General features: G+C 49.4%; 1 protein-coding gene across 7 annotated transcripts in view; it reads left to right on the top strand.

Annotated features, from left to right (window-relative positions):
- The first annotated feature begins 4148 nt into the window (after positions 1-4148).
- Positions 4149-13740, top strand: part of LOC116941982 (transducin-like enhancer protein 4) — a 29874-nt gene continuing 20282 nt past the window's right edge. The window contains exons 1-7 of one of the 7 annotated variants that reach the window (XM_032953437.2): positions 4149-4327; positions 5695-5792; positions 6906-6969; positions 8017-8061; positions 11673-11735; positions 12146-12187; positions 13072-13282. In XM_032953437.2, the coding sequence (XP_032809328.1) occupies positions 4304-4327; positions 5695-5792; positions 6906-6969; positions 8017-8061; positions 11673-11735; positions 12146-12187; positions 13072-13282 (547 nt within the window). In that variant the 5' untranslated portion in view covers positions 4149-4303. Of the gene's footprint in view, positions 4328-4410; positions 4552-4868; positions 5275-5694; positions 5793-6905; positions 6970-8016; positions 8062-11672; positions 11736-12145; positions 12221-13071; positions 13283-13740 lie in introns of those variants that run through there. The other 6 variants (XM_032953436.2, XM_032953438.2, XM_032953441.2 and 3 more) reach the window with 6 other exon arrangements.

The raw sequence follows: 13740 nt of genomic DNA, 5'->3' as shown, positions 1-13740 counted from the left end.
TGGAAAGCTAATAGGCTGATGGACCAAAATATTTGTGTGTATATATACATGGAGACACAACGGAGTTTTTTTTTCCAAAACGTCCGAACAGTTAAGAATGTAACCTTTATGGTTCGACACGGAGTTCATATCTCACCACACATCCATTCGTCGGCCAGGCGGGTCAGCAGAAGAGCGAACTTCCCGCAATCTGAAGGTTACGAGTTAAAATTCTGGTTGTTGGTTGACTCAGCCCATCATACATCATCATACCTGCGATGCATCACTTTGTCGGATAAGTCAACTATGGCAAGACTCGCCCTTGCCAGAGGAATGTGACATGTCCTCCACTCCACTGGCTGTAAACAGGAGATGAGCCGTCACCTCAATGCTCATTCGAGCAGGACATCACTGACTTTGACGTGTGAATCTCCAAACTTCGGCTAATTATTTATTTAAGGAGGAACACGCTGTAGGTTGCGACTGATAGCGAGGTCTTATCGCGTTGTGTTATTTCCACAGGAAGATGCCGCGTCAAGACGTCAATGATCCCCGTCTCTAGGTGGCGCCGTCTGTTTGCGCAAAGAATGATGCTGCCACATGCGTCATTGGAGGGGGGAGCGGTGGCGCAGTGGTTAGCGCCCTGCGCTATGACGTGAGTAAAATTTCCGGCGGTTGTTGTCCAAAGACACGGCTAACATCAATGTCAAGAGGTAATCCGCAACCGACCCGCGAAGTATTTGGTCAACAACAACAACTAAAAACCCCTACCATGACCAAACCAACACTGCATGGCTCTCATTCAGCTGTGTATTGACACAAAGCAGTAGATCACGTGCGCGTCATTCGTAAAATATGAATGCGTCTTGTGACACGTCAGTTTTCCTGCATCGCTTTCTTCTTGTTATCCGTCTCTTGTTTGTTGCTGTGAGGTGGTGCCTCAACAACGGCCGGCCGTCGTGCAGGACCTTTGGTGGCCAAACGTCCACAGACCACAAGGCGCTCGCTGCCAACATTGGGAGGGGGGATCTGCGCGCTTGTGCACCGTGTCCCGCGTTGGTGGGGAGCGCTAGTGCAGTGGTTAGCGCCTGGGGTTCCTAGTGCAGCGGTTAGCGCGCTGCACTAGCAACTCCCCGGTCATCCGAGTTCGATTCCCGCTCACGGCCAACCACCGGAGACGATTATCTCAACCGGTCCTGGGCCTCCCCTAGGTAGACTTAGACTTAAAGAAGTACTGTACCTGATATGAAGTTTAAAGATCGCCACTAAGGAGACAGAGGCGGCCGGACGTGGTGCTGGTCATCCACTCCCCCGTGTGCCGTTTCGGCCTTTATAGGTGCTCGCTATAACAGCATTTGGCCCCAATAGTCTGTTCAGGCTATTTGGGTGGATCTTTCTCTTGTATTGTCTGTGTCATAGCGGTAAGCGTAATCTACGATTGTACGAATTATGGAACCTGAGTTGGATTCTTGTCCATGGCTACCATCAGTGCAGAATGATATCTGAACCAGTCCTGGACCTCCGATAGGTCGACTCAGCCTTAAATTAGCGTCTGCTGCAATCAGTACTGTACTGGGGAGACAAAGGCAGCCAATATATATTTTTTTCTGGCCACATTACCATTTTTCTGAGCTGTGCTGGCCTTAATAGGTGATCGCTAACAACGATAGCCCCAATGTACCGTGCGTAATGCCTGATCCTACACCATCTCACCTCGGTCTCCATTGCAGATTATAAGGCTGTCAAATCGGCTTTGACTGACTGCATCTGTGAAGATTCGCCATTCATTCCACCATCTCATTCAAACATTCATTCAATCGGCCTTTGCAATTTACCAAGAGGGTTGCAATAAATAAAACGTACATTTTCTAAACACGAATCAAGTGTTCCTAATTGACCACATGCAATTCCGAGACACTTCCACGTTTAACTGTAATTAAAATGGACATTAAATGGCCCATTTCCTCAATCGATGCAACTGTTCCGGGCACGGCAGGTTGGCAGTAAAATTGTAGTTATTCTTTGTGTTCTTGGATGGCAGCTTCTGCTGAAAGGTGGTGGTGGGGTTTGTGGGGTGGCTTAGTAAGGTGTTTGTGTAAGTACAGCTAAACCGCGCATGTGCGCGCAACGCACCCGGCGACCCGAGTTCGATTACCGCTCACGGCTAACGTCAATGACGAATACCCGAACCGGTCATGTGCTCTCCGCTCGGTCGATTCAGCCTTAAACCGAACCGTCGTCATTTGTGGGGAGACAAAGGCGGCTGGGCGTGGCGCTAAGCCGGTTCCTTTTCGTGTCCTGTAACCGGACCGTGATCGGTGGCCCCGCGAACAGCTCTTGCCTCGCAACAGTCAATGGTTGTACGAGCGAATGCACGCGCTTGTGTGTGTCTGCGCGTGTGTGTCTCTGTGTGTGCGAGGCGTGCGTTCTTTAACCGTAGACCAAACGTGACAGATTGCCTTCGCCGGCGGGCACACACCCCAGTAAAGCATCGAAACCTAATTAGCTGCCGTTCCGCGGGCGATTGGAGTCTGGTCCTCGGCATGCCGGCTATTTGTCAACACGACCGGCACCCCCCGTGACCTTGACTGACACCCAGCCAAGTGCTTATATAGAGCCGGGAGACATCCTACCCCAACCCCAGCAACTGTTCCACCACTCCCCAGACTTCTCTCCCCCTTTCCCCCCCCCAAGACTATTCTATTTGCTTATTCATATTTCATAAATGTTCTACTCTTGTCTCTCTCTCTCTCTCTTTGACGCTCTCTCGCTCGCTGCGCGACTGGCGTTGCAAGTGCGTTGCACTTTGTAACTCCAATCAGTGGCAAAGCAACGGTGTCTGGCCGAGCAGAGCCGAGCTGCTGCCGAACGTTTTCCCGAACGTTTCCGAAAGCAAGGGCGGGGGGGGAGGGGCCAGGCCGGGGCGGGGCTATGCGGGCGGGGGGGAGGTCGAGGCTCAGGGCGGAGCCACGGCGACGGGGGCGGGTAGGTTGGGTGGGGGCGGAACTCGTCAAACGCGATTGGCGGGAGTTCGCGCGTCTACGTCACGCGCCCACGTGGGGGCGGACACGCGAGGCGGACGCGACATTGGCCAGAATCGTCTGCGACATGCAAATATACCTTAGTCCCCCCCCCCTCACCTCCGCACTAGGCTCCGCCTACAACAGCGCAGCTGGGGCCCCGCCCCTCCCACTTCCCGCCCCTTCTCCTCGGCCCCGCCCCCTATCTCTCCGGCGCCTAGGCCCCGCCCCCCCCTGGCGGCGTGAGTTTTCGGAAGCGGCGGGCGCTGTCGGGGGTTATCATTCCGCGTGTGGTCTCTCAGCCGCCCGCCCGTAGCGGTCGCCGCGTTCCCTCTCCAGCTCTCGCCTTCCTCTCGCGTCGCTTCGTTTACCCCCGCCGTCGACGTGTGAATAGCAAAACGCCTTCATTACCGCTCTCGTCCCGTACGGGTTGTCTCGTAACGTTCGAATAGAGGCTGTAAACTACAACGGGTAACGGCTCGCAAGCTTTATCCGTCGTGATTCCATTGCGGGGGGGGGTGGTTAAAAACATCGTCGTTTGAACCCTTCTCGGTTCCGTAGCGTGAGTTTTGTGGCGGTAACATGCCGCGGCTGTAGCAGTTGCATGGCGTGCTTGGAAAGTGCCGTGTACGACGGTACTTTTTAATTCTCACCCCCCTCAGTGGAAACGCCGTTTTACCGCCACCGGTGGCGGTAGCTCTCTGGTCGCCGCGTCCTCATCCGAGCGTCTCTCTACCGCCCTCGGAAGACGCGGAGGGGGTTGCGTTAAAGAGCGTCCGGCGCGAGACTCGCGGGGGTAAATTTGAGGGGAGGGGAGCCGGGTGATCGAGGGTGCGGTGGTGGTGGGGGGGGAGGTGGTGGTGGGGGGGTAAATTTGAGGGGTGGGAGGGGCCAGTGAGGGGGGGGGTGAGTGCACGCGCGCGCGACCAAGAGGAACACGAGGAGGGGCGGTGGGCGTGGGGGGGAGGGCGGGGCTAGGAGGCTTGGGTGGGGAGGGCGGGGCTAGGAGGCTTGGTGGGGAGGGCTACAGGAGGTGTGGGGGGGGTTCTTCGTCGTGTTGTAAGTTAAGCAGTGGTGGTGGGAGAAGGTGGGGGGGGTGTGTGCTAGGGTGTGGGTGGGAGTTTGGGGGCAAGGGTTGTGGTGGGTGGGTGGGGGCCCTGCTGCTGCTGCTGCTGCCCTCGTGTGCGCGCGCGCGCGCTCAGTCTTCGCTACATTGCGGAAACGTCTCGCGCCCGGGATAAAGGATACAACAATAACAAGAGCGGAGGCGGCGGCGGCGGCGGCGGACATCGGCGGTCGTAGTGATGTACCCGCAGGGGAGGCACCCGGTAAGTGACTGCCGGGGCATTCTCACTTCGCTCTCGCTCGCTCACCCCCCCACCCCACCCCCTACTCAATCACTCACCCACACGCGCGCGTACTGCTCGCTCACTCACCCAGCCACCCACACGCGCACCCACCGTGTCAACTCACCTATTTCACGCACGCGCCGTTCGCTTCGGCGTACTTGGGAGTGGAGAGTGTTGCCCAAAGTTGCGTCTCTTTGATTAAGGTTGGCAGCGGTTGGCTCTTGTCATCCGTAGGAAACAGAATGGCCACTTTGTTCTCGGAAGCGAGCTGTGGCTCGAAGCGAGAGGCTGCTGTACGTTCGCGTTTAATAATGGTGGCGGGGAGGGAGGGAGGAGGAGGGGTGGTTGGAGGACCTTCATCCAGCCGTAGATTGATCATGACCGACGATGTTGTTCAGAGCCCGCTGCGTGTTTATACTGTTTGTTTAGTATGAGTAGTAATGGGCGCTCGCTAATATCACTTGCCTCGGCCATCTATAAGGCTAAACGGGGGCGGCGGCTGCGGCGGCGGGGGGGGCATTTGTATGGCGATGGAGGTGGCGTGTGATGCTTAGCGCGGGAACTGCGGTTACCGTCTCGGCCACATGGGTTAGAATCCCGGCCACGGATAACATCGGCGGTCGGCAAGGGGGTTATCGGAACCCGTCACGGGCCTCGCCTACGCGAGGGGCAGGATCGCTTGAATCGGGACTCGGTTGCGATGTGTTAGGGGAGGCAAAAGACAGTTCTTTTGGCCAGTGGCCACATCCACGTCCTCTTGCACCTTTGCCCCGACCACAGAGTGAGTGATCCTCGGCACCAACTAGCCTTAACGGTCCCAGCGAGGCCGCATTGGACGTGCGGTGCTGCACGTGCGACAAGTCGACGTCAACTTTAGTCGCTCCACAGATGTTGCTGCGACATTTGCCATCGTAACGACGAATTTGGTGTGTGTCGCTTCCCACACCGATCCCCCCCCGCCCCCTCCCCAACGCGAGCCACGATTTAACTCGTAGATGTGAGCAATTGGCAGACGTTTGTTTAATGCGATTTGTCGTTTTGGTTGTTGCTGAAATAGAAGTGCGACTTAGTAATTAAGTCTCCCACACGGTGGCGCGGGGTGGGGGACACACATTTCACGCTGAAGGTTAAAACTGCAAATGGCCCCGTGGGTCATTATTTGGGGGGGACTTGCTCCGTTTTTGTGTTTTAAGTTGTTCGGCAAGGGCTACACGGTAAACGGAGTGGTGAAAGTTGTTTTGTGATGCGAAGGGGAGATCGTGAGAGAACGGCCCTTGGGTTTCTGGTGGCATACGTTGGAACGTTACCGTTGTTGTTGTGTGTTTGTGTGTGGTGTCGGCTTCTAGGCGCCCCATCAGGCGGGTCAGCCCTTTAAATTCACGGTGACAGAGACGTGCGACCGCATCAAAGAAGAGTTCCAGTTTCTGCAGGCGCAGTACCACAGGTACGGTCTGAGACCTTGCGTGTAAACACCCACGTTAGGCGCACACCATGCACAGCACAACACAGACGCTCGGCACGCTCCAGGCGGAAAAACGCGCGCCACACGTGCACACACCACACGCGTAACGCACACGCAGCGCACAGAGTACACGCAACACACACACCACACGCAACGCACACACACCATGCGCAACACACACGCAACGCACACACACCACACGCACACCACACGCAAGCACACGCAACGCACAGACGCTACGCACAGAGCACACGCAACGCACACACCACACGCAACGCACACACCACACGCAACGCACACACCACACGCAACGCACACACACACCACACGCAACGCACACACGCAACGCACACACACACCACACGCAACGCACACACACCACACGCAACGCACACAGCAGACGCAAGGCACACACAACGCACACAGCACACACACCGCGCGTAACGCACACGGCTCACACCACACGCACATACACAGTTCACAGCTCACCGCGCGTAACGCACACTAGACACACCAGACGAACGCACACACACAGCACGCGGTACACACAGCACACACGAATGACATAACAAGCGCCCTATACAGATGTATACACTATTCAAAGAATGACTGTGTAAACTTGGTCAGGCAAACGGACGTGTCCTTAAAAGCATAACAAAACATCTTCTATTTGCTGACATTGAAAATCAGATGAGACGAAAGTGACGTGCTGTTTATGTATGCGTTTCAGAGTGCTGTATGTTTATGTTAACAAGAGTGTTTTAAGTGTATATTCTGCGTGTGTGTTGTCTCTATATTTGTGTGTTGTATGTGTGTGCATGCCTGTGTTATGTAGGATTTGTGTGTAGGTATGTGCGTATGTATGTGTGGATTATATATGCGCTTTGTATGTGCATTCTATATATGTGTGTTGTAAACTTATATATTCATACATATATGGGTTTATTTCTTTGTTTTGTGTTGCGTCTGCATGTATTTGTATTATTCTTGTGTCTATACATTTGTGTGAAGACGCACACAAATGTGTATGCATGTGCGGATCACATTTATATTTGCGTGTACGCCTATACAATTGCGCCTCGTCTCATTCCGCAGCCTCAAGCTAGAATGCGAGAAGCTGGCGAGCGAGAAGACAGAAATGCAACGCCACTATGTCATGGTGAGCACTTGGCAACTAACTCGGCCCTTCAAACCGGGAATTGCTGGCCATGAGGGAGCGGTGCGCGTCCTTATTGCTACATCGCAGGGGGAGCTCCGTTAGCCTGGCTCCCCAGGTCTCGGCTCCCCAGGTCTCGGCTCCAGATTCGCGGCTACCCGCGTGCTCTCTCGGCTCCCAGCTCCAGGCGGCTGAACAACAAAGGCTTGTGGCGAAAGGGAGCGGGTGCACAATTACGCGGCTAATTGATCAGCGCGTTCGGTGGCAGATGGCTGTCACTTGCGGGGCGCGTTTAGTGGAGAAGGCGCCTCGCTAAATTGTATTAGCGCCGACAGCCGGGGCGGGCGCGGTAGGGGTATGGGGGGGTAGCGGTGGGATTTCGCTCTCTCATAACATATAATTAAACTATGTATATATACACATGCACACACATGTGTACACATATATGTGCATGTACAAAACGATATATGTGCACGTGGTAATAATTTGGTGTGCCTTTTTTGCACACGTCCGCGAAATGTAAATGTTGGACGCGGGAATGCGATTTTAAAGAGTCTGAAGGGATGGTGGGTTGGGGAGGGTTAGAGAGGTTGGAGTGATTGGTAAAGACAAAGTGGGGGACACACTTGTGCGTGCAAGATGGGGCTTGGTCGAGTGTGCAGCGAAAATAAGAAAAGCAAGCCTTTTATGGTGAAACGACACTCGTGTAAGAAGCGCAGATAAGTCTAGTCACACAACAAATTGGTCTAACGGATTTTTCGGCCATTTTAGTCCTGTGGAAATTGGCGAGTGTGTGCCTGAAGGCTTATTTTTTTTTACTTTCAGTATTAAAAGCTCAATAGTTATGGTTAATGGTTTGTTTTAAAAGTGCCTCTTGTGATGCAGCAGCCGGTGTAAATTTGTGTTTTGATCGAGCAGGGCCCATGGAAGACACTAAGCTCAGCTGCATCACTGCCAGCAAAATGTGCTCTTTAAATGCCCTCTTGTGTCTCTCTCTCTCTGTGCACGGCTTGATCCGACGCTGTGTGCCCTGTGGCGTGGTGTCTGCAGTACTACGAGATGTCTTACGGGCTCAATATAGAGATGCACAAGCAGGTATGTGAATCGGTCGGTTTGTTGAGCGCATGCGTTTCCTTTTGGTTGGCACCGAACTAGTTGTCATTTGCAGCTGCGTGCGTGATGTTCTGCGAGTATGAGCGGTGGTCATGCCAGATGGAGATCATCCAACATTGATGAGTGTTTGTGTGGCGGTGTATGGGTGGTGAACGTCCGCAATTGAGGTACAAAAGCTCGCCAAAGTACGGGAGGTGAAGGGGGTGCGGCATTGAAATTTAGCGGTGTGAGAAGGCGGATAAGGCCGACAATTCATCACTGCGAGTGTCGCCGCACAGATTAGTGCAGCTGAAGATGATGTCGCTGGCACTGGATTATGAAATGAATTGAAAACAACCGGAGTCGGTTTAGAGGCGGATTAAGTGCAGATTAAGGCAGGGCACGAGAAGATCAGAGGACTTGTGGTTGACTCCATCACCGACATCAGTAGGGGGCACTGTTAGACTGCACGTGTGAACCCATTACTGTGGGTTAGATCAATTAGGTAGGAATTGCTTAATGACTCTTTAGTACAGGTATCAAATTCATTGTTTTTGATGCTTCCAAGTTCACTTTGTAATGTAAACATTGCTCTAACATGAATGATGTTCCCTTTGGTTAAATATGACATGCTTTTTTTGTATGCGCGCTCATAACTCGCTTGATCTTTGTGACGATCTTCATTCGCGTGGCACTTCGTTTTGAGCTGAAGGGATTAAAAAGAAAGGTCAGGCTAAAAAGAGGTATTCAATCTTTAACTGCCATTTTTTTTTAACTCGATGCAACACTCTGCAGCTTCACAGCTCATCAGCCCTTTTAATCCCTCGGGGAGAGAGAGAGAGCGCGCGCCCAAGCCCGTTCTCTTTTTTAGATGCTCTGATATTGACGTTTGATGCCAGCAAGGTGAATTGCTGACACAGGCGAGCCACTGTGATTGCTGGACCAAGAAGAACTTTGGTGGTAGGAATGGAGGTCACAGGCCGGAGGGCAGGCGATGGATTGACCTTTCACATGGGGAGAGGTCTCCGGGGCAGAGGTCTGTAGATTAATGAACATGTAATGGTGTCCTGGGAGCGGGATGATGGATCCTCCTGTGCTGTCAGCCAAGATCCCTAACAGAGCCCAGCTGGAGAGCTCCGAGTATAATTGCCTCGGAGACTGGGACTAATCGGCTGAGTGGGCCGGTTCTGGCCCCTGCTTGCCTAGTTAGCTGGGGAACAGACCGTTTGCATCTCATTATGTTATAATGAATTCTCTCTAGGAGCCAAAGGTTGTGATGACTACGGAAGATTTTCCAAGCCCCCAGAGATTGTGAGGCTTTTGCCCACACTCGCTAATATTTACTGCTTTCTGTGAATTGGTCGGTTGTATAGTGTAGAATATATATTATTTTAGAAATGTGCATATTGAAAGAGATTGTAAAAAGTTCTGGCTTGCAATTTACATAATGATGTACAATTAGCACTATAACTTTGTTTCAATAGCATTTTACGATATCTTGATCGTTAGCCGTGTAGCCAGACCGAATGTGTCGCAAATCAGACACATTTTCAAGCCAAATCCTCCCATTTGTAGAGGGTGCTAAACATTGCTTTTTGACAAGCTGTTGGTTTTAAACATAAAAGATGGGTATTAATGTATCGTCTATAAAATACAAATTATTAGGAAAAATAACTAACTTGACGTTTTTGAAAGCTTAGTGTCATGGATAAAATTGGTGCGCACATTTAAGTATGGAGAGAAAAGTGCTTCGCTGAATCATTATAAAGACAATTAAATTAATCTGTGTAGCCTGTCCACAATACTCTGTCTCTGTGACAAAGTGTTATATCTGCAGCTGTCGGGAGATAAAAGTCGAGCTACCCTTCAGCCTAGTCGATTTTGCCTCGGCAGGCCACCTCTGATCTGCTCAATTATTTGATTGGGATCTCAGGGGTTGGGGGTGGGGCGAACCCAGGGCCTGACTCGCGGGTGTCCGATGACGCGCCAGAGTTATTGCAGCCTGGGACTCGCCAAATTGGGTTTCAGCTGTTTCAGCAAGCGGCTCCCGCAGGCGCCTGTGGCCGCTTCATGCGCTGATCGATTTACTTTTATGGGATTTTATTGGCTGTTTTGTGAGGGCCCCCCCCCATCCTACCCTTGGGTGGTGGAATGGGGTGGGGGGGGGGCGCTGTGGCTGCGTGAAAAAATCCAGTGCCTGCAGCTCTCCAGTAAGGATGATTGAAACAGGGATTTGGCAGGTTTCTAACGACATCCATTTTCCTCACCTCCCCTACCACCCGCCCTTTGTAGATAAGATACAAAGGGCTTTGCTAGTGATTAGCTCTAAGGTATAAAGCTTATTTGTTCAGGTGGTTAGAGGTGTGTGAAAGATGACTGTATTAGGTCTTACATCTCTAATTGCGTTATTACGAAGAAATTATACAGACAGTTTTACCACTTAGTCAAACCAGAATGTGTTCAACCGCTACTCCGCAATCAAAAAAGATTAAAGAAGTTGATCATTAGCATCGTGTGTAAAAATGGTGTGAATAAGGATCAAAGATAGGTCTCTTATTAAATTTCTGCTAAACCCATTTGCAAATGCTAAAGAAAGCCAGGGCAGACAGCAGCAGGTGTTAATTATATTAAAATCAAGACACGGCCTCAGAAAACTAATAACGATGAAAATGATGATCTGGTTATGCAGCATCATTTGTCTGGATATTTTAATACCAAAAACCATTTCCTTGCCATTATTTCTAGGTCTCTGTTTTTTAGTACTTGTACATTTTGACAGTAACTGGTACATTTTTTATACATTTGTATTATGCTAAGACAGAGTAAACTGGAAACCTGTGTAAATGTGTTTTTATGAGTACAGGAACATTTGCGAATGTGTTTAATGTGGTTATAGTAACCCACTGGGAGAGAAAGGTGCCTTGTCTTGCTTTCCATGTGGGTTCATCCCACCTGCATTATTTATGAAGCAAGCTTATTAAGAGTCATCGGATCGGGCGTGCGATGGGTTTGGTGCCACCGTCTCTAGGGTTGGGTTGTACCGTTTGTTGGGTAAAAATACTGCAGGGTGCAGAACTTGGTTATTATTGATTCTCTCGTCTGTTGGAACAAAAGCTCTGCCCACATGATTGCCCACTGTGCTGTTAAATGGAGCATATTTTCCCTGGGGAGTTACTTATATATTGTAATACTTCACTTGAACATTTAATTGTGGTCTCTGCATCCATAAATATTGGAGTATGTGTAAATAAAAATGTTAATTTTAGTTTACCCTGTGTAACGAATGCCTGTACATAATTACATTATTTTTCGTAAAAAAATGTCTTCAACTTGGTCTGCTATTTCTACAATGTTAGAATATGCCTTAAGTGAAAGCCCTCAAATTGGCAGCAATCTTCCCAGCTTGCACAAGCCTATCTGTGAAAAAGCATAACTATCGGCACCACAGATGCCGCGTTGGCAAGCCCGTGTGTACCAACTGTAATCCCTTAATGGGCAATTTATTTTTTTGACATGGCACCACGTGTAGAGCTGCAAAAGTAGAAAAAATGAAATTGAAATGCAGTAATGAATTAAATATAATTGAATTGGGCTTGTTTTTTTTCTTGTTTCAGACTGAAATAGTGAAGCGACTCAATGCAATCTGCGCCCAGGTCATCCCGTTTCTCTCACAAGAGGTACTGTAATGACTAACCCAGTTTACTAGCCTCCTGAGAGTTTAGATTGATGGTGTTTGCTTTTTGCTAAGTGATTTCATATTTCAGACGCATGATTTTAGCAGTTTTATAGTCGTTAGAACAAATAACAACTGAGCAAAAGTATGGAGTAATGATTTTTTTCCACAATGAAGTGAATTTTCATTTGAAATATATTTGACACATATACTTTGTAGTGGCCAATTTGTGTTCATTTATCTCCACGTAACAATGTACAAAATATGAAGGAATCAAACAAATATAGACGTGGGCACAATAAAATGTGCTATGCAAAAGCAAACAGGGTTCCCAAGCGCAGTGAGAGTCTAATAAAGTTACATGCTGTGCGGGAGCTTCAGTAATAATTTGTTGTTTGTTTCTTGTGACTGCAGCACCAACAGCAGGTGATCCAGGCTGTAGAGAGAGCTAAGCAGGTGACTATGTCAGAGCTCAACGCTATCATCGGGGTATGTCCCTCATTACTTAAGTTTGACAATGATGGTACTTTAAAAAAACAATTGCAACGTACAATTCATTTGTGCTGCTAATGTCGCACAAATTTTAAAGATTTGTTTATGATATAAAAAAAACCTTTTGAAATGATTCAATATCACCCTCTTGGACTCTCGAAACGGTTTAAATGTATTTGAAAGTACTTTAGGAAAATGTGATGTTATATTTCATGTATTTTTTTCTGTGTTATAAATTTGTATGTTGGATTTTTGGAATTGTATAATGTGTTATATTTTTATTATCAAAGCTGGTGTTATTTGGCATTCATTATTTTCTCTGCGTATGATTGCCTCTGCACAACACATGCGCACATTCTTTCTGTACATCAAGAGATGCGGTTTCTGTCAGACGCTATTTAGACAATTTATAAATGCAAGCTGTATTGTATTAACTCGCACAGAAATCCATCGGCTCACATCGAGATGATTGACTTGCATAGAGAGACCCAATGTCTCGTATACATACCCGTAGACTAGCATACGTACCTATGATTGTGTCGACAAAATAATTATGCACATTCTTTCTGTACGTCGTCAAGCGATACGGTCGCTTTTAGACGCTATATAGATGCTGCATAAATCCAAACTAAATTGCGTTGACGCGCACAGAATCGAATTGATATGCACGGAAATTATATACTCGCATAGAGACCCATTGACTCCTACACATACCCATATTTCTGCAAGATAAATGTGCCACTGTTTCTGTACATCGTCAAGAGATTCAGTTGCTTTAAGACGCTGCTTTGTAAATCCATATTGTATCGCTGTATTTATTTTCCGGCTTCTGTTCTCTTTGGTGACAGCACCAGCAGCTGCAGGCGCAGCACCTGGCGCACGCGCACGCACCGCCCGTGCCGCTGCCCCCGCACCCATCCGGGCTGCAGCCGCCCGGCCTCCCGCCGGTGAGCGTGGGCAGCTCGGGCCTCCTGGCCCTGTCGGGGGCCCTGGCGCCACCTCCGCACATCCCCAGCAAGGAGGACAAGAACCACCACCAGGACAACAACAACCACAGAGGTTTGTGTTCACGGAGGCAATTTTTGTATTAAAAATTATTATCACACTTGCCGAGCACAGGCCCAGAAACGGCAAGCAGCCAGCAGCAAACAGTACTTTTGAAGGAGTGATAGATAATAGGCAGTATGTTTATTGAATTGAGCAAGATTGTTAGAACTTGGGAAAAGAAACTGAGAGGGGATCACAAAGTCAAGCAGTGCGAGGAAAGGAGCTGAAATTGTGGCAGAACATCGAAAAACATGTTTTGTTTAATGTCCCCCGTGCAGAGTGCCCTGACCATGTGGCTGTCTCTTATCCATTAATGCTGTCTCCTTTGTTGATATTGCCTGCATTATTGATGTGTTAACTTGTTCGTCTGCCACACGACAGAATTCGTTTTGTTCAAATAGGAAGACTTGCAAGATGAAAATGTACACATTCACATTGGCAACCCTTGAGCTCCTTTATCACATGATGCT

Source organism: Petromyzon marinus, chromosome 13 (assembly GCF_048934315.1).
Source record: "Petromyzon marinus isolate PM22_M1 ecotype Great Lakes invasive population chromosome 13, UKy_Petmar_22M1.pri1.0, whole genome shotgun sequence".
Lineage (NCBI taxonomy): Eukaryota > Metazoa > Chordata > Hyperoartia > Petromyzontiformes > Petromyzontidae > Petromyzon > Petromyzon marinus.
Note: the sequence above shows the minus strand (reverse complement) of the source record. Positions and strands in the feature narration are given on the sequence as shown.